The sequence below is a fragment of the Lepisosteus platostomus genome, chromosome 6, assembly GCF_059453375.1.
Source record: "Lepisosteus platostomus isolate fLepPlt1 chromosome 6, fLepPlt1.hap1, whole genome shotgun sequence".
Lineage (NCBI taxonomy): Eukaryota > Metazoa > Chordata > Actinopteri > Semionotiformes > Lepisosteidae > Lepisosteus > Lepisosteus platostomus.
Genome location: NC_142616.1, coordinates 34,735,196 through 34,754,659, shown reverse-complemented (window position 1 = coordinate 34,754,659; position 19,464 = coordinate 34,735,196). Strand labels below are relative to the sequence as shown.

The following is a 19,464-nucleotide window of genomic DNA, read 5'->3' as shown; positions in this document are numbered from 1 at the left end:
TTATTTGGACAAATTGTCACCCATCTATGTGTATGAATGTATACAATATGTATCCCATCCGGGGTGTAGCTGTCCTACCTTGTGCTTATGCCTGCTCTTTCCCCTGAATGAGAATATCCTAAATCAACACCCCACTGTAATGATACTGTAGAAATTATCATTTTTCAAATGAGATGTTAAACTGAGGTCCTGACTACTTGGTAATTAAAAATCCAATACCACTTTTCAAAAGTGTATGAGTATTAACTTAGTGATTTGACTAAATTCTACTCTCAAATAATCTGACCTTTTAATACACCCATCTATTCAACAGTTAAAGCAAATTCTTATTTCTCTACCAGAACTTCTTGCACTTAGGTGTCATGGTTGCAAGACAGGAGGGGTATCTTCTTACTTAGACTCTGCTGTATTCATAGCACTGTTATAATACTAGAAAACAGTAGTGGGGCCCTTTAGTAATTGTTGCTGTACATAAATGTGGTTCAGATCCCAAGTGCACTGCCATTGTACCGTTGAGCAAGGTACTTCATATTCATATTGCTTTAGTAAAACAATCTCCCTCTGTGTAGGTGCAAATATCAGTAGCTTTGGGTAACAAAAGCAACGAACTTAATAAGATTGTGTCTGATGTTTAATATCTTTGCTCAGCAATATCATTTGTGGGGTAAAGAACTGGCCAAAAAATGTAGCAGTATAGAGGTATTTGTTAATTCTAAATGATGTATTGGGTTTAGTGTTATATAAGATGAAACAAAAAAGGTCAGATGAGCAAGGTCAAAAAACAGTATCAAATAATTAATAAAATTATAATAAGAACTATAGACCCTGAAGGATCTGGGGGAAATGCATATTTTGAAATCTCAAATTTCCAGGACTGGTGAAATACACAGTCCTCTTGAGGCTCAAGGCACACACAAGGAGCAGAAAATTAAGTCTTTGAAATAAGGGGAATTTTAGGAATAGATCTTACTGCACAGTTGTGCCTGCCCTGTGTGACACATTTAAAGTGTCTGTAGTTTAAGTGTGCTTATAGAAACTCTGCAAATGCTAATTCCTTTTGTAGGAATGAGATAATCTTCCTTGAGACCAAACTGTCTTGGTCTATTTTTGAAATGCACTTTATATTGTGTACGTGCAGCTTTGATGAATATTGTGTTGCTTTTAATGGAAATGGGGCTATTTCACAGCAGTCCTAAATGAGCACCCTGCCAGTTCTGAGCAAATAAAAATAATGGGGATATGTGCAGGCATGAAATGGACATTATAATTGAATTCATTAATATAAATGTATATTTTTAGAATATCACAGTTCTGCTAAGATGAGGTTTAAGTTTAGTTTTACAGAACAAACAGCATGCATCATCCATCAAGGCAAAGTACAGAATCGACAATATCAAAACTTTTTTCATTTAGTGATAGTGTTAACCAGCAGAGGTGAATAGTTCTAATTGCTATTTGTAAGTCAATGAATGACGTGCTGAATGTTACTTATTTCAAGGTGCACATAATTCAAGTGTTAATATCAACAAAGTTGTTTTTACGGAATCAGTTTTGTTTTCAACTGTTAAAAATGAGGTAAAATTAATTAATTTAAAATGTTTACAAGAGAACTACTTATTGAGATAAAAATTGGATATTCTATGTGAATTCTGGTGTTCATTGGATTAAAAATCTGCCCCATAACACAAATACAGCTTTTATAATTGTTATTAATATTATTGCTAGTAGCTATGGTATAAAGACTATTGCAAAAAAGCTACTACAAATTACAGATGACTTGTGGTAGCTTTCAGAGGTTAACAAGTGGTACTTGTTGACATATTTTATATGATCAGAGTTGTAGTCAATGTACGTAGAAGATGTGGATTGAGAGTGTAGGAGTGTTGGGCACAGCTTGAATGAATATATTTATTATTATTTATATGCATATTCAGTATTGATAGATTGTCATTAGCATTAGTTGTTGGATGGATGGGTTTACTCTTACATGTGGTATTTTGTTGTCCTCTTCCAGACAAGAAAAGTCCTTGGTTATGCCTGCAGAGTGACAGTTATTGCTGCAATCGAAGTGTTATTTCAGAAAACATGTTTACATTGCCTTCAGAGTGACAAACAATCTCAAAACATGGGCTTGTTTGAAGAATGCTCTTTCCACAACAGGTGCCCGTTTTTTTTCTGAAGTGGTTTCCATGAGGGCGAGTAATGAAAATTCAAACAGCTACAGTAAATAACCCCTATTGGGTTTATTTTAAGTCTTCCTATAAACCGTATTTGTAATAATAGAACAACCTGTTCATAGAACATATCTTCGCAGACAGAAGACCTCTGTTAATTTTAAAGGGGCAAGAAATCACTTTTCTTTTTCCAGCCTATAGCCGGGCTAAGTGTATAAAAGTCCACTGTGAAACTTTTCACAAGTGCATACATTAAAGTAATTGCTTCTGACCTACAACTGTCACGTCAGTACTGCAGTATGACTCAACTTTAAATAAAAACAAGAGTACTTCAGCTTTGATGGACCTTTAGGCCTGATGATCCACATTTTTAGGCCAAATGTAAAATTGCAAGGACACTTGGCAAAGATTCATAAGCCATAGCAAATTGTCAATGCAGTTTTATATAACAGAACATTTTGTACAGTTAAAGGGAATTTAGTCGGTACTACTTACAGTATTTATTTCATAAGGGAAATACAGAATAATGATAAACGCAGCTCATAACTGAAATGTGAAGAAACATCTTAATGGATTGGCATTTTTAAAAATAACCCCAGGGAGTTAAAACAGTGGCTCTGGGTTCTGAGTTACCCTGTAACTCAGAGAGGGGGAGGCAGCAGCCGGATTTTGCTGACACATGCATGACAGCCTCACTTATTTGTGACCTTTTCTTGTTGGCTGTTTCCAGCCAGAACAGAGAAGGCTTACTGAATCTACTACACTTTCTTCGTGCTCCTGTTTTAAGCTCTGAAGCAGAGTACCGGGCATAAGAGAGAAGCATTCTGACTTCGGTAGCATTGCCGAAAGTGACTTTTCAATTCAACACATTCACTAGAAAGTTTTAGAACTTACAAGTTGAAGTAAGTTTTCAGCAGGAACAATGTACGGGCAAGTTTAGAACAGAGGTAGGGCAAGGGAGGAAGTCTGTAGTAGTATTTTAAGATCAGAAGAGCATTCTGTTCTTCTAGGAGCAGGAATGACAGTGATGAAGAGAGCTCAGGGGCAGTGGCCGAGTTGTATTATTTCTAGAGCACGCTGCTTCCTTCCCTAAGCACATAACTTCACATTTATACCTGAATGACTTCTTAGCTCTCTGCATATAGACTAATAGAAAGGCTTACAGAATGAAAATTCTTTGCTAAATAGTCTTAAGAACGGTCTACAAAGCTTACATTTGACCTAATGCATGGAATAAAATTAGTGGGATTAAAATCCTAGGTCATTTCTAACAGTGGTGATAATGCTAAAAATGTAATCTATTCCTCATTATGAAATGTAATATCACACTTTAAACCATGTTTAAAACCTTATAAAAATATTTATATAATATATATATATATTATGTGTTAAGAGTTCTTTAGGAATCTAAATGTGGTGGAAAAATTCTGAATGACAAATGATGTAGATCTTGATTGTTTTATTTGCTTGGCTGATGCCCTTATCTCAGGATGACCCACAATAGATCATTTCCATTCCATGTAAGTACAAGGATTAATGGCAGGTACAGTAAAAATAAATAATAGAATAATAGAATGACAGTAAGGCTGAACCAAAAACTGCAAGAGCCACTAAAACAGACAGTGTATAAAGAGGAGTAATGTAAACATTATGAAAAGAAGTTACAGAACCAAGGACTTTAAATGATCCTTTCCCTTGAATGCAGATGTCAGAGAAAGGTTAAATTAATTTTGTGGGGGCATATTGCCCTCCCCTTTTCTTATGTTACATTTAATATTAAATACTACACATCAGCTTAGGATATTACTGTATATATTCAGTGCATTTTAATTGTAGAAACACCTTTGAGTGTGAATCTGTAGCCCTGCATCTGGAATAAGGTTCTTGTTCTGAATGACTTAATTGGGCCACTTGCTTAATTAGTACAAGTTAACATGCTCTACGCTTCTCTTTGCTTACTTGACTATTTAAAGCTACCTGAAAAACCTTGTTCATTGTAACCTTCCAGCATCACAGTTGTAGGATTCAGTTATTTTATTTTTATTTTTTTTTCCTTGGTTCTGTGAAAACTTTGCAAGAAAATAAATCTCCTTGTTTTGTGTGTTGCAGCTGTCCCCTTTCCGCCCACTCATCGGCTGACAGCTGAGGAAGTGTTTGACAATGGTAAGCCACGGGTGGAGGTTCTGAAAAACCACCTCATAAAGGAGGGACGACTGGAAGAAGAAATAGCCCTTCGGATTATTAACGAAGGAGCTGAGATACTTCGCAGAGAGAAAACTATGCTAGATGTGCAAGCACCAATTACAGGTGAGAGCTTTAGTCATTCTGATTGGTTACGTTTAATCCCTGCTTCTGCAGTAGGGTAAAATGTGAAATAAGTATACAGTAGATTTGTGTGCATTAATATATAATTATATACTGATTTCATTTTTAAAGAGATATTTACAAGGCCAAAATAAAAGCTGTTAGAGCATACTGCTCAGGGCTCCCTTTGTGGGATGAGAAAAATGCAGATGGTTTGAACTACTTCTTGAGTCACAAGCAAAATGATAGAAACAGCTCACACTGACATCACTCTGTCCTTCAGGCACCCGGTCAGCCAAATGAGTTGCTATTAGGTCGCTAGAAGAGAATCCCCTTGCTGACTCTACCCAAAGCAATCCTGATGGCTCACAGCCAATTCAGCACTAGGACTCCCAGCAAAAGGCAGAGAACAGCATAGCCTGGATTTGACCTAGTAATGCTAAGGTCATAGACCTTTTACTGTTCGTTAAAGAGGATTTGGAGCTTCCCTTTAAGTGTTTTTACTCCATCATTAGGTCTGCTTTTGTGAAAACATGTCATTTTGAACTTTAGTAAGAGCATAGGGAAAGCTACAGATGAGAATTAGTAATTAGCTCCATCTAGCTCATTTGGTTTCTGGAAAGTCAGAGTAACTCTTTGTGTAAAGTGCCTCCTGTTCTTTCTTTTATGTTTTTCTGCTTAGTTTCCACTTGTGTCCTCTGCTTCGTGTTTCAGTGCTAATTCTGAAAGAGTGTATTGGGTTGATGTTCTCAATGCCTGGTTTGAATCTGTTCCCTTTACAGTTCTCTCTTTACAAGACGAATGTAAGCTGAACTGTATGGACACAACCCTTTTTCTCTTTTAGAAAACTTATTGTAGTTTTTCCTACTAAGTATTAGGAGATCTTATTCATGTTATTATCCATAATACATTTTTGTTGATTGATTGGTGCACAACTGACATGACTTCAATAGTGTTACATAATTTGTTTCACCTGATTGTGCCTGATTCTATTTTTTTTACTTAGTGTTTGAACAATATACAGTAAGAAGTATTGACATAACAGAAAAGTTAGCTTGATGTGAAGATGGTTTTCATTGAACAAAGTATATTATCATTGGTGTAAATCTAGAATGATTCCCTTCATCATCAACTTGAAACGTTCTCATAAGTAGTGTATACTGTATATGAATTGGACACTGGACCATATATTTATGTTATAATCACATGGATATTTAAGATGAGTTTAAAACACATTATGATCCTTCACAAAGGAACAAAGATTTGTCTTTACACTTGTCTGACATAAGCTGAAAGTGGTCTTCCTCTCACTTTTGGAAGGGTAACTCAGATATGTAAATGTTTTAGTTTTGGTAACTTATAAACCTAAATCGGACTATTATTTTATTGTTTCCAACTTGGGTTAGCTTTTTTAAGTCCTCTATAACCTATTTCAAATGATAGCTCATTTTTACCTACAATGCAGTGTGCAAAATATTGCATAATGAATCTGTAGTTTTTCTGCCCTTCATTATGATCAGTGTAGGTCAAATTAGTGTTTAAAAGTTTGATTGAGGCAACAATGGTGGGCTAGCAGTAGAATACAGAGGTACTGCTTCTAAAAGCTTTAATAGCACTGAATGTAAGGCTCACCCTGAAATAACCTTAGCATAGGATGGATAAAAATTTGTTTACATTCTACAGTGTTCCATTAGCATCTTCTTACACCGCATGCCCTGCAGTCTAAGGTGTAGCATCAGACAGAAGCCCGAGGAAGCTCTTAGCTCTTAGCTGGCATCCAGCAAACCAAAGGGATTGCTGTAACAGGATACTCTAGGAGACTACAAGCCCACATACCCTAGTGACACGTAGACAGTAATGTGCTACTGCTGTTGGCTAATGACAAAATCCTGTTTTGTGAGGCCCAGATTGAAATATAAGTGGAACCGTTGCTGGTTGAGGCACTTATTAGCATTCATAGTATTTAAGAAACTGATGAACAAGAATGCAGTTATTACCTCAGTAACTGAGCGCTCTATCATTTGTGTAAACAATTAATTTAAAACTTTAACTCTTGTTTTTGTGTTAAGATAAAATATTGTACAAATATTTCTGTGCATTTTGTGCTGTAGGGCAGAATTTAAAGTTGGAGACTTACAGCTCATTAGGGTGATTTAGTGAGTTACATAGTATTTTGGAAGGCATTTTGTATTGAGGTGTCATGAAAGGATTTTATGCTACTAAACTATTCAGAGATATGAATGTCATTTCCTGTCCCTGATCCATGAGATAAATTTCACTTTAGTGGTTTAGTATTTCATTTAATTCTGTGGAAGATTTTGGAGTTATTGTTTTATCCTTCTTCATTCTTGTAGTTTTCCAAAATTAAGTAAAGTAATATTTGAAATAGCGGTTGTCATCTAGATTTCAGATTATTTTTTTATAAAAACTATTCTAAATATTAGAGATTTTAATTATATATTTTTCAAGTTTTCAAGTCTTTATTCCCATCACTTGAAACATACCACTTTTTACATTAATGGTATTATATGGATTTTCATACACACATACACGCATACACAGCCAGCTAAACTACAATGATTTAAATAATTTTAGAATTTTAAGTATTTTAAGTAGCTGTTTGTCTTTCAGTGTGTGGCGATATTCATGGGCAGTTCTTTGACCTGATGAAGCTCTTTGAAGTGGGAGGATCCCCAGCCAACACTAGATACCTCTTCCTTGGTGACTATGTGGACAGAGGCTACTTCAGTATAGAGGTAAGAGAGAACAGAAGATTGCGCAGTTTGAAGACTTGAACTAATTACACCTTTATAGTTTTCGGATAGATACATTGCCTTATTATCTTGCATTTATAAGCTACCAGATCTACACATTGTTTATTCTCCAGTAGGCAGAAAACTGAGCGGTCAACAGTGACATGATCTTTAGAGCTGCTGCCTCAAGAGCCTAGACACTCTCATCCTGTTCTTGGTTGAGGTGCCTTAGTGCTGGGAATTTGTACTTTCTCCTCATGTTCATGTGTTTATCCTCCTGGCACTCCAAGTTTCTTCTGCTTTCCAAAGACAATAGTGGTAAGCTAAAGTGTCCGTTCTCTGATGAAAGGGAAATTCCCTGAATTAACCAACCCTATCAGAAGCAGCTGTTAGAATGCTGATGCCAGAATTAGTTGTTAAGGGGTTTTGAAGAATAACACAGAAAACAGAATCTTGTTATTACACAGTTTTTCTCCTATTTCTTAACACGTTTATTTTGGAATACATTGTCTGAAAAAATGGTACTAAAACAGTATGCAGCAGTCAACTGAAATTATATCTATTTACCGTGTGAAAGCTTGTGTTTTGTTTTCTGCTTGTATTCATGAATTCATGGGCGGAGCGGTGGCTCTGTGGCTAAGGATCTGTGCCTGTGGCTGGAAGGTTGCTGGTTCAAATCCCGCAGCCGGCAGAGGAATCCTACTCCGTTGGGCCCCTGAGCAAGGCCCTTAACCCCAACTGCTCCAGGGGCACCGTACAATGGCTGACCCTGCGCTCTGACCCCAGGCTCTCTCCCTATCTGTGTGTCTGTGTGTCTCATGGAGAGCAAGCAGGGGTACGCGAAAAGATAATTCCTAATGCAAGAAATTGTGAAGGGTTAATAAAGTGATGTTGTTGTTATTATTATTATTATTATTATTATTATTATTATTATTATTATTATTATTATTATTATTATTATTATTATTATTATTATTATTATTATTATTTATAAATGCTTTGCTTTCTTTCACAGTGTGTTCTGTATTTGTGGGCACTGAAAATTCTATACCCTACCACATTGTTCCTATTAAGAGGGAATCATGAATGCAGACACCTCACAGAGTATTTCACTTTTAAACAGGAATGTAAGTATAAGGCACATCCAGGTGCATGTTTTATTGCTTTGAATTGCTGTACTCTGTACTGAAGCTTGTAATCATTACTTAGCTGTTGCAGTATTATAAGATAATATTGAACAGCTTTGCAGTGTTTGGATTGGAGGAATGCGAAAGAAAACAATTATGTACTTTTAACAAAAAAAGACTTGCACTTAAATTATTAATATGTACAGGTCATCCATATTATGGCTGCAGTAAGAATATAGCTGGTTTATGTAAAAACATAAATACTGATGATCATTACTTAAAAACTTTCAGAAAGTTGATTGCTATTACAGAACTGATTAGTATGTGTTGTTCTGTCTTTTAAATGTATCACCCATAGTCCCTTGTCAAAGCAGACAACTGAAATGACTGTTTATAGGTTATAGGCTAGATAAGTTAGAATTGTTTTTTTCCTAACCAAAATTCAAAGCATTTTGTTCAAACTTACTGCTGTAATATTTATATAGAGGCCTGGCACTGCTCATATACAGTGGCTTTCTGGCCGGTGTAATGTTTAACATTATTAAATTGTAATATTTACATTTTTGGACTGGTTTTACTCAGGTTGGATTGTCATTATGCAAAATCACTCATTTTAATGTCACATGAGCTTACTTGATCATTACAAATCATTACAAATACTGTTTTTTCAGTGTCATTGGTGGTATAAATTGTTTGTGGGTTTTTTCAGCATAGAAAAAATTAATATCAAGAAGAAATACTTTTTATATAAAGGCATTAGTTTACATAAAGCCACTCAGTGAGTGGCTTTTCTTTATAGATTTTGAACTTGGTCACACTTTAGACACTTGATTTGTTTCTTTGGATCTTTTAACTTTCCAGGTAAAATCAAATATTCCGAAAGAGTGTATGATGCTTGCATGGAAGCCTTTGACTGCCTACCACTCGCCGCACTGTTAAATCAGCAGTTTCTGTGTGTTCACGGAGGCCTTTCTCCGGAAATCCAAACTTTAGATGACATTAGAAGAGTAAGTATTACCTTATTTATATCTTAATGAACACATTTACACCAAAACATGCATTTACATCACATGCAGTTAAGGCTACTGGGTCTCAAGAATAATAATGATCCATCCAGTATCTTTTTACTTAGTTTAAAATCTGCTTTACTTTGCACTCTACTGATGTCCTGTGTTAAAGTCAGCTATAGCCGAGAACATAAAAGAGACTGAAAATAAGACAATATTGAGAAGGAATTTAATTCAGAACATCAGAATGTTATATGTTAATATGTTGTACTAGTGAATTTTAGAAATCTAAAATAGAACATTTTAATACTTGCGTTTGATAGTTATACAAATATTCTTTTCTTTGTGTTTGCACAGTTAGATAGGTTCAAAGAGCCACCTGCATTTGGGCCAATGTGTGACCTGCTGTGGTCAGACCCTTCTGAAGACTTTGGGAACGAGCAGTCCCAAGAGCACTTTAGCCACAACACTGTCCGTGGATGTTCGTACTTCTATAGGTAATCTGGGTTTTTCTACTCACCTGCTGTAGACAGTTCTTTAATATCTAGCCTCTGCACCCCAAATTTGAATATTACCCTTTATTTTTTGCTTTCAGCTACCCAGCAGTGTGTGAATTTTTGCAAGCAAACAATTTGCTATCAATAATTAGAGCACACGAAGCTCAGGATGCAGGGTAAGCCACTTAAGAAATAAGTGTAACTTTGGTGTTCTGAGCTAAAGTCTAAGTTGTGTGCTTAAGGTTGTGTTTTTACCTGGAATAATCCGTTTGTCTTTTCAGGTATAGAATGTACAGAAAAAGTCAAACAACAGGTTTTCCATCACTAATTACGATTTTTTCAGCACCTAACTATTTAGATGTGTACAATAATAAAGGTAAGTAACGGCCTCATTGATTAGTATTTATCCAGTACTGAGCTTTGAAGAACATTGTGTAATATTTGACTAAAGGTGATGTGGTGGTTATCTTTTTGAGCAATTTTGGGGTCAAATTGGCATACTATATCCAAAATTAGGTTATACACAATTCAGTACATATTGTTGTTCAAATTTGTCTATATTTCTGGACTACTGTAGTTTAGCACATTCATCCTAATAATCAGAGGATAAGATAAATTATTGAATTTAATAATTAAAGGTAATGCGGTGCTAATTCTGAATGTCAATAATTAATTGACTCTGAAGGAAAATAAAATATTTTTATGAGACCAATATACAGATTCTTATAAGACATACTGTATAAATGGTTATCAAAACAGGACAAAGGTGGATTTCCATTTTTTTTCTAGGTGTTAGATTTCAGTTTGAAGTGTGTCTATAAAACTGTGAAAGAATCCATTTTTACCTAACTGCCTGCTTCTTAAAATGAATAATACTGGAATTTGCTTGTAGTGACTTTCTGAGTCCAGGTTTTACCAAAATCTTAATTTATTTAAAAACCGGCAACCAAAACACAAGGCAGTTTTATTGTTCTTTTTCCTATTGGCAGTTTATTTCAGATCTTACCAATGGCATTTGTTGTTTTGACATTTAGAATTGTGAAACCACAACCATAAAGTTTTGATCTCAGTAACTGTTATCATGTACCCAAAAGAAACAGTCTCTCTTTTTATAGCTTATTGTATTATTGTATTATTGTGATGTATTGTTTATTATAGCTTTTTGTTTGTTGGGGGAAAAAAGCATTTACTGTATGTTGGCTGCTGTCATATCCATTCATGATATTGTCCTTTAAAGACATACATTTTGAAATGTAAACAGTTGTACTTTTGTAAACCACTTTTACGTTGTACAATACAAAGTAAAACCTATATGCATCCTTGGGATTTTAAGGGGTTTTGTCATTGCAGCTGCTGTATTAAAATATGAAAGTAACGTGATGAACATCCGGCAGTTCAACTGTTCACCACATCCATACTGGCTGCCTAATTTCATGGATGTTTTCACGTGGTCTTTGCCATTTGTTGGTGAAAAAGGTATGTGAAATATACCCGAATCTTTAGAAAATGAGTTATTTGTGCTAAAAATGTTGTCTTGAATCTGGTTACATTTCCTTGTATGTCCACTTGCATTTTGCTGGGTGCACTAAGTGCAAAATAACCACTGTTTACTCCCATCAAGATTATAAATGCTTGAAACCTATTAGGTTTCTACTGATAGTTCAGAAACATAATTATGATAGTCTTTTATTGCCATCATCTGCAGGAAAACCTGGTTAACATTCTTTCGGCCTCTTTTAGGACATCTGACCTCACTGGAAGCCCATAAAGCATGAAAAAACATTTTGGATATGATATTTAACTGATGTTATACCTATTGCTAGATAATCTGAAGTAATGCTATACATTCAGCATATGTGATTAATGCATTGACCACCAATAAATTGTCATATTAAAATAGTATTATTAAACACTGTAGCAAACCAAACTCTGTTCAAATCAAAAGATTTTGGAGTTAAACCTCTTTTCCAATTATCATGTTGTGTGCAAATACAAAAGCTTCTGCTTTCAGGATAAAGTAACACTGTCTCTAAATCAGTTACAGAGATGCTGGTGAATGTACTCAACATTTGCTCCGATGATGAATTAATGACAGAGGGTGAAGATCAGTTGGACGGTAATAAAAAGCTTTTGTTTTGTGAGATTTTCTTTTCTGTGTTATCTTTTTTATAACCTGCATAATTAAAAAAAAAACAGTTACTGTAATTAATTATCCCATCACAAAAATACTGTAATTAATTATCCAATCACAAAAAAGTACCTTTCAGGTCATGAGATATTAGACACTTACATTGGTTATGAATCAAAATGTTATACTTTGTAAATAGTAATAGATACTGTTTGTTGTTTTTATCATAAATTGAACCTTTTTGTAATATAGAGTAATGCTTAATAGGCTGTATAACAAGACTAGTTTTGACATCTAGCTCCAGATTCACAGATGGTAACTATCTTCTTTAGTGGTTTTGTTTTTGTTCTAGAATCTCACAGTTATGTGCACTGCATATGCTCAGGACAAAATAAAATATTAAATTGCTTACAAAATCAGTGTAGTTTAGATGTGTGAACTTCGTTCTAGTAATGCTGTATAGTTTTCCTTCAAGAGATCTTTTTATTTAGATTTTTTCACAAGGTGTTTTTGTAAACCAGTCCAATACCACATAACCTTAGTTATATTAGTTTTCAGGTACTACTACTAATATATAGATACAAGTGTTATTAAAGGGACCAGCATTTCACAATTTTAGAAACCTAGAAAACACTATACAGTCATGGATCTGGCATCTTAAACCTTGTTCTGTGAAGTACTGTATGCTTGGAGAAAAATGCTCCTGAATTTTAACAACAATCATGAAAAAACTATGTAATATGCAAAAGTAAGATCCAGAACAACAGGAAAATGCATTTATATATTTCACCTTTCAGAGTACATTAGTCTGTGCAGCTGAGGAATTTTGTTAATTTGGCTAAACGTAACCATTATCCTAACATTGATCTTTCCCAAATTGATGCATTTAATTTGTACATACACAAGTAGCCCAAGTGATGTCAGGAGACCACAAATATGACCCATACTAGGGGATTTTTAATATTTTTCCACTTTCCATGTAAGAGGTATTTAGCTTTACAGATTACAGGTATCTTACCTTTTTAGATACCATAAAATAATTATATTATAAAAAGATAGACTATTGTATTATATCTGAGGATGAAGTATAGTACATACTACATTAATGTACTGAACACACATAAAATCAGCTCAATCATTAAAAGGATCAAGTTGATATATATTCTTAGTATCTACTGACATTATGCTACTGCTCATCTTTTGCTATGTCTGAATATTTAATAAAGAGGAAATTAATACATTTTGTTTATTGAATGTCAAATTGTGGTCATCTAAAGTTTCAACTTTTGAAAGAATAAGGTGCTGAAAATAGTTTGACTCTGATACAATCGGATATGTTGTGAATAATAAGGTCTGTGAAATTCAAAGTCATCTGACAAGCACAAAAAAGTTTGTAGTTAGACCTGTTATAATATAAAATGTCAAAGTTGTGCTATTTCTATCTTAAACTTTCACATGGAGTTCAACTAAAACGAAATGCAGAATGTGTTTATTTGGCAATATATTATCATTAATTTAATCAAGTTGCACAATAGTATTTGCCATGGTAGAGTATTAAGGAAAAAAAAGATTTAATGCTTAGCAAAATCTTAGTACTATATGTATATTCCAGATTTACTTTACTCCTCTACCTCTACAAGGTCATCAGCCATTCTTTTAATATACCCTATTGTTACTTGATAGATTTTGAGTGTTATTGAGAAATGTTCTGTACGAAACAAAACTTACACTGGGCCATGGTTTTTACCGAAAACCACAGAGGAACATAGTCTTGTGGAGTTTTTTTTATCAGTCATTGTCTCAATTGAATAGTAGCCCCATGAAACATTGTCACAAAGCAAATTACAGGCAACTACTGACATAACTTCAGAAATAATGTATTTTACTACAGATTAGACTTTCTAATGTAACTGTTTGGGTCTGACCTGAGGAAAATCCTTAAATCTGTAGTTATACTGCCTCTCCACTTTTATAGAGTAAATTGTTTTATGTTCGTGTTATGTTGACCAGCTTTCATTTATTTTGTGTTCTTGTTTAAGGGATATCCTGAAAAGTGGGAGGTCAGGCAATTAAGTTGAAGCAGTGACAACAATAAATATTAAAACTGAATCTGGCATTTTATCTCTTTGGGTACTGTCTGGTTATTTAGTTTGTGTTTTTACAGGTTGGCATTGCATGTTCTAGAGAAATTTCAGTAAATTCAGTGTGCTATGGCATTTTCAGCAGAAAACAGTGGCTTTAAGGTGTTCCTAAGGCTAAGAATTAGATTGATATGGATTATGATATGATTCCCATTAAATATGTGCACCTTTGTTTTGTCTGAGTCACAGGTTGCCTGTAAGCTGCTTAACTTCTATAATTGCACATTTTTATAGAAGTAAAATTGTGATTAAACTGACTCTCTTCCAAGTGGAACAGAAGACCAGTAAATGAGTGTGGAACTCCTTAGTATTTATCTTCGTATTGGAAAATTAAGATTTTCCAATTGAAATTATGTATTGTAAATACTGTAAGTAGTAGGAATGATTAGGTTTGTAGCAGTGATAATGTTGAAAAATTAAACATATACCTATACTGTATAAGGTAAGTAAAAACTAAATTTCAATTACCAATTTTAAAATGGGTGGAATTTGGGTTGATTTTTTATTCATTTCATGTAGTGTTTCTTTGCGCTTCACAATATTTTTTGTTTTGAAGGAAAAAAATGAATTTGGTCTTTTAAAAAGCATCACTATATTAATTGAATGTATTATTAATAAAACTTCAAATTGTATAAAAAAGCATAAGTGTCTAGGAATGTAAAAAAAAACATTGTTTTATTGCAAACATGCTTATTGCCTAAAAGGAGTGTTTTAAGTCATTTGTTGGTTTGCTCTATTAATCTATAGATGTTCAATGTTATTAAATTATACGTCGATATTTGATGTAGTGAACAAAGGAGTTTTGGTTTCTGCTGAACTAATGTTTTCTGTGTTGCAGCTTGGCTTCTTTCTCTTCCTTTTATTTCTTCACCTTCATTCTAGTGTACATCACCATGTGCAATTAAATTCTTTCTGTTTTTGTCTTAATTCACTCGTTCTCTTCTTCATCACACTTCTTTTATTCTGGATTCTCCATCTGAAGAGCGACTCATTTATGGCAGTAGAAAAGGTACAGACCAGACAGAGCTGTTATGCTGTGAAATATGACTTGAATTACAAAGCACCGTTCATCACAATTGGAAAAATATTTAATTTCTTAAAAACCTAACATACTACCTCCAGCAAATAGAGACTGGATATATAAGTCATATTTCTGGACATCTGTCTTTCTGTGCATGAAGTTGTTTGCTCTTTGTTCCTTCTCTTTGCTGTCCTAGACTCTAGGCTTTCTTCATTCTTTACCTGTTTATTGCAATCAAAATATGTGCATGAATAGAGGTCATTTAGTTGCTTTGCTTTGCTGTTTTGTTTTGTTACTCTTGCATGCTACAGCAGATTAAGCCTAAATTGAATGCAATTATACCCCTAACTTTAGTCAGTATTCACTCCTAAACTGTTCAAGCAGTTAATTTGTATTTGAAAATATATCAAGTCATCGGTTTGTGTCATTAATGCAGACATTATGTTAAGGTAAGAAATGAGGTTTGTTGTAGGTATGTTTTTAAGGGGCATCCCTTGTAAGATAACAAGTTGTTTTCTTAAATGGTAATGTTTGGAGTGCACATCACTCAGGTTTTATCTGCAGTTTGTAAATGGAAACTTAAAATTGCTCAAGCATTTTGTTTTCTTATTTGAGCTTTGAAGCTTGTCTTTTACTAATTTGGCTTATGTAGATTATTTTTCCTGTTGTGCACATACTACATCCAGGTAGCTACAGGCTTTTACCAGCTCCATTTATATCTGGCCTTCAATCATCTCCTTTCTATATTGTATGTTTAAATACAGAGAGAAAATAAATGGAAGGTCAAAAAGTTACTGAGGAAAGTGTGACTTTGGTTTGACTGCTGCATTTCCAGTAAATGAGCTAAGAAATACCACATACCCGTGTGTTAAAACTGCAAAGTAACATGGTTCTTTAAGATAATTCACAGAGGAATAAATAGTAAAGAGTGTACATTTGACCTGATCTTGTGGTCATCCTAAGAAGTATTCTGGTAACATAATAGGAACTGAACTATTACACTGCTGATCTGGCATTTGATGGCCAGACATTTAATTAAAAACATTTTAATAGCTTCACTGTAACTTGGTTCTAAGTAATTTGAGACAGTTTTTCTTTGTTTCTTTTCCTTAGATTATCAGTTGCTATGGTAACTGTATATCAATATGGGTTGTGTCTCTTTGTTATAATATTATTTACCAGCGAACTTTGTGTTAACGTGACCCTAACATGCTTCACCCACATATATTAATTGATATTTCAATACGGGTCAAGATCATACCTATCACAACCCTTGTCACCTTTCTTTTGAAGTTCTGTGTCAGCTGCCAATATTGTAATTTTATACGTGAAATTACAATTCAGAAACAAAATGAAATTCCAGGAAACTGCGGACAGTATTACAACGTTTATTTTATTTTTTTATGTAAACGAATGACAGCAGTTTCATAAAATGAATGTATGTTAAAGTAATTTTGTGCTCACAGTCTGAAAGAAATTAAAATGGTTTAAACTTTGAATAAAATAGTCTGAGCTATTTCCATATAAAGGAACATTTAAATTGATATGTCCATCTTAAAAATTTCTGCCTTATTTTAAATTCAATTTTCCTTACTTCATATGCAAGTAATGAAAAATGTGTTCTCATTTGGCTGACCCTGCACTCTGACCTCAAGCTTCTCTTCTGGTCTTTGTGTCTCATGGAGAGAGAGCTGGGGTATGCGAAAAAAACAAATTCCTAATACAAGAAATTGTATATGGCCAATAAAGTGATCTTATCTTATCTTAACATGATCTGCTGTATTATTGCTCCCTCTAGAGGTCAGCAGTATCTAGAGAGTTGACTCTTAATATTGAAAATAGAAGTTAGGTTTTAAGGTTTTTGATCCTTTGATTTCTAACACTGTTCTGTTCTAACTCAGGGTCCATTAAAACTGAAAAACATGAAGAAACCATAATTTAATGGGTATTAAAGACATGTTTAATGACAAATGTGAACAGTACAAGTTAAATGGATCAGAATATTTCAGAAAAGTCAAGTGTCTGTTTCATGTTATTTTGTTTTGTGAAACTGACAAGATGTATTACTACAGTAGCTTATCAGTATTATTTTTTTCATGACTAATAAATGTCCTATTTATTAGTTTTGTTTTTAAGTCTTACAAAAAATTGTGCCGCCTCCATTTTCACATTGTCTTCTTACTTGTTACCAGTAGTACTACATTTGTTGTACAAGATCCTCTGTACCTGTTTTTGCTTGTATTATTTGCCATGTGAATATGGTAGTTTAAACAGCACCATCAAAGGGCATCTTAGAGCATATCTTAGTGTACTAGGGAAGCCAGTTAATATTCTTCATCCTACTGAACATGCATTGTGCTTAGCAACACTTGATAGATATATAGTCAAGCTTTGAGTCCACTCCAGTTTAACATCTTTTCATAACTGTTGTTGATAGATGTTAGTAGTTAGCATAGGAGTGAAGTATTAAGGGAAAAAAACAACGGATGATGCAAAATACATACACAAGAAGACAGACATCAGGAAATGAAAACCATACAAAATACTTTAGTCTTACCGGATTGTAAAAAATATCAATGTGTTGGTTAAGAATATTTCCATGTTTAGAACATTTAAAATGCTTACTGAAAACAGTTCCAATGTCTGTTTTACAAAAAAAGGTTTAAAAACCTTTTCCAAATTCAATGTCGCTAATATTGTTTGGAGTATTGCTTTTATGAAATATGACAAGGTCAAGTGTTAGAATGGCAACAAGAGAAGCTCATATGTATAAGGCCTTGAAAAAAATGTTGTATTAGTAATTTCCATTTTTAAAATTAAGTTAATTAAGTAGCCTTTCCCAGCAAATAGCCTTGATCAAATTGATCTGGGATTTATTGGAACCACTAACTGACCACATTTGGTGGCATCAAGAATTTGACGCTTAACTTGGCACAAAAATTGTCATAAATGTAATGACCTAATGGGAAAGAGAGACATAGTGCATGTCACCACAAATTTTGAGGAAAAAGTGGGTGTCTATGTGTAGGAGAATTTTCTTTGAGGTTGCATTCTAAGGGATTTTAAAGACATAAGAGATGGTAATAATTTTTATTGTAATTTAGACTAAGGTTATGGGTACATTTTTATTTAGATTTATAAATGATTAATGTTTTCCAGCTTCACTGTTTTGTAATGGTAGTAATAAGTACTGTATACATTGAAGTGAAGCCCTAGTGCTTGATATGAAAAACACAAATGTCTGATTAATGGGATTACTGTACATTGATTAGTGATGTCTTGACATTTTTATCAAACTGCACACCAGTGGGACATATTGGTGGCCACATTGTAACATTGTAATCTGTAGTTTTCTCATGTGAATTGCTGTTATGTGAACTTTGTTTATGCCTCCTGGTGTACTGATTTGCAATGCAGAATGCACTTAAATCGTACATTCACCTTGTACAATTGTACATTCACATACAGACATTTATGTTCTTTATATGAAATACCAGCCACAGGTGAAAACCTTGGCAGTGATGACAGTGCTCTGGCAATTAGAAACTTCAGTCTGATTCAGCCTGGTCAGTGTCATCACTGGTAATTTTTTCCCCATAACCCAATGTGTAGATATTCTGTATTTCTGAAAGGTAACACTGTAGAACTATTATAATTGCTTGAGGGTTACAAAAGTTATCAGATTTTTTGTAACCATTATACAGTTAGTTTGAGATTTGTAACCTTCTTGCAATTCATATTACTGCATGTTTCATTACAGCTTGGATATTTTTCTTTTTTGGGAAGTTTATATTACTTTTGTTGAAGCTAAGTAGATGTCAAGTTAAATTTAAATAGTTGGATATTACATTAAAAAAAAAAAACTTAGAATTAAAAAAACATCTAACCATCATCTTTTTGTTGCTCACTGAATGAATGTAGGTGACCTAAAGTAATTATCCCACAGAAAGTTTAAATGCACAAATAGCATTATTTTGCATGAATCAGATTACAAAAACAGTAATCAAGTTTAATCGAAATATATCAAGTTTTGTTTTTGGCACTTTTACTATTGGCAATACACAAAACAAAAAATAAGCTCATACAATGCCTTGTTTTTTCACAGTCTTCAGATGTTGTGTCAATAGAAGACATACAGTAAATGTATTTGAGTTTTTTGCACATTTTTGAACTTTTAAATCCTTACTGAATTTAAGGCTGATAGAATCCTAAACCTTCTCTCTACAAAGTTTAAACACAGTCATTACTTTTGGTACCGGCTACCAAATTTAGAAGGGCAGTTGTAATTTTGCAGTTGGCCTGTGTTTTTATT

The 19,464-nt window shown here is 33.9% G+C and overlaps 1 protein-coding gene across 9 annotated transcripts in view; it reads left to right on the top strand.

The window, feature by feature from the left end:
• The window catches only part of LOC148661623 (serine/threonine-protein phosphatase 2B catalytic subunit beta isoform), a 37,551-nt gene that overhangs the window by 5,927 nt on the left and 12,160 nt on the right, over positions 1 to 19,464 (top strand). For 5 of the 9 annotated variants that reach the window (XM_088635623.1, XM_088635624.1, XM_088635626.1 and 2 more), the window contains exons 2-10: positions 4,284 to 4,481; positions 7,110 to 7,234; positions 8,247 to 8,358; positions 9,220 to 9,365; positions 9,723 to 9,862; positions 9,961 to 10,038; positions 10,144 to 10,238; positions 11,213 to 11,338; positions 11,901 to 11,978. In XM_088635623.1, the coding sequence (XP_088491749.1) occupies positions 4,284 to 4,481; positions 7,110 to 7,234; positions 8,247 to 8,358; positions 9,220 to 9,365; positions 9,723 to 9,862; positions 9,961 to 10,038; positions 10,144 to 10,238; positions 11,213 to 11,338; positions 11,901 to 11,978 (1,098 nt within the window). Of the gene's footprint in view, positions 1 to 4,283; positions 4,482 to 7,109; positions 7,235 to 8,246; positions 8,359 to 9,219; positions 9,366 to 9,722; positions 9,863 to 9,960; positions 10,039 to 10,143; positions 10,239 to 11,212; positions 11,339 to 11,900; positions 11,979 to 15,113; positions 15,141 to 19,464 lie in introns of all 9 variants that reach the window. The other 4 variants (XM_088635628.1, XM_088635629.1, XM_088635622.1 and 1 more) reach the window with 1 other exon arrangement.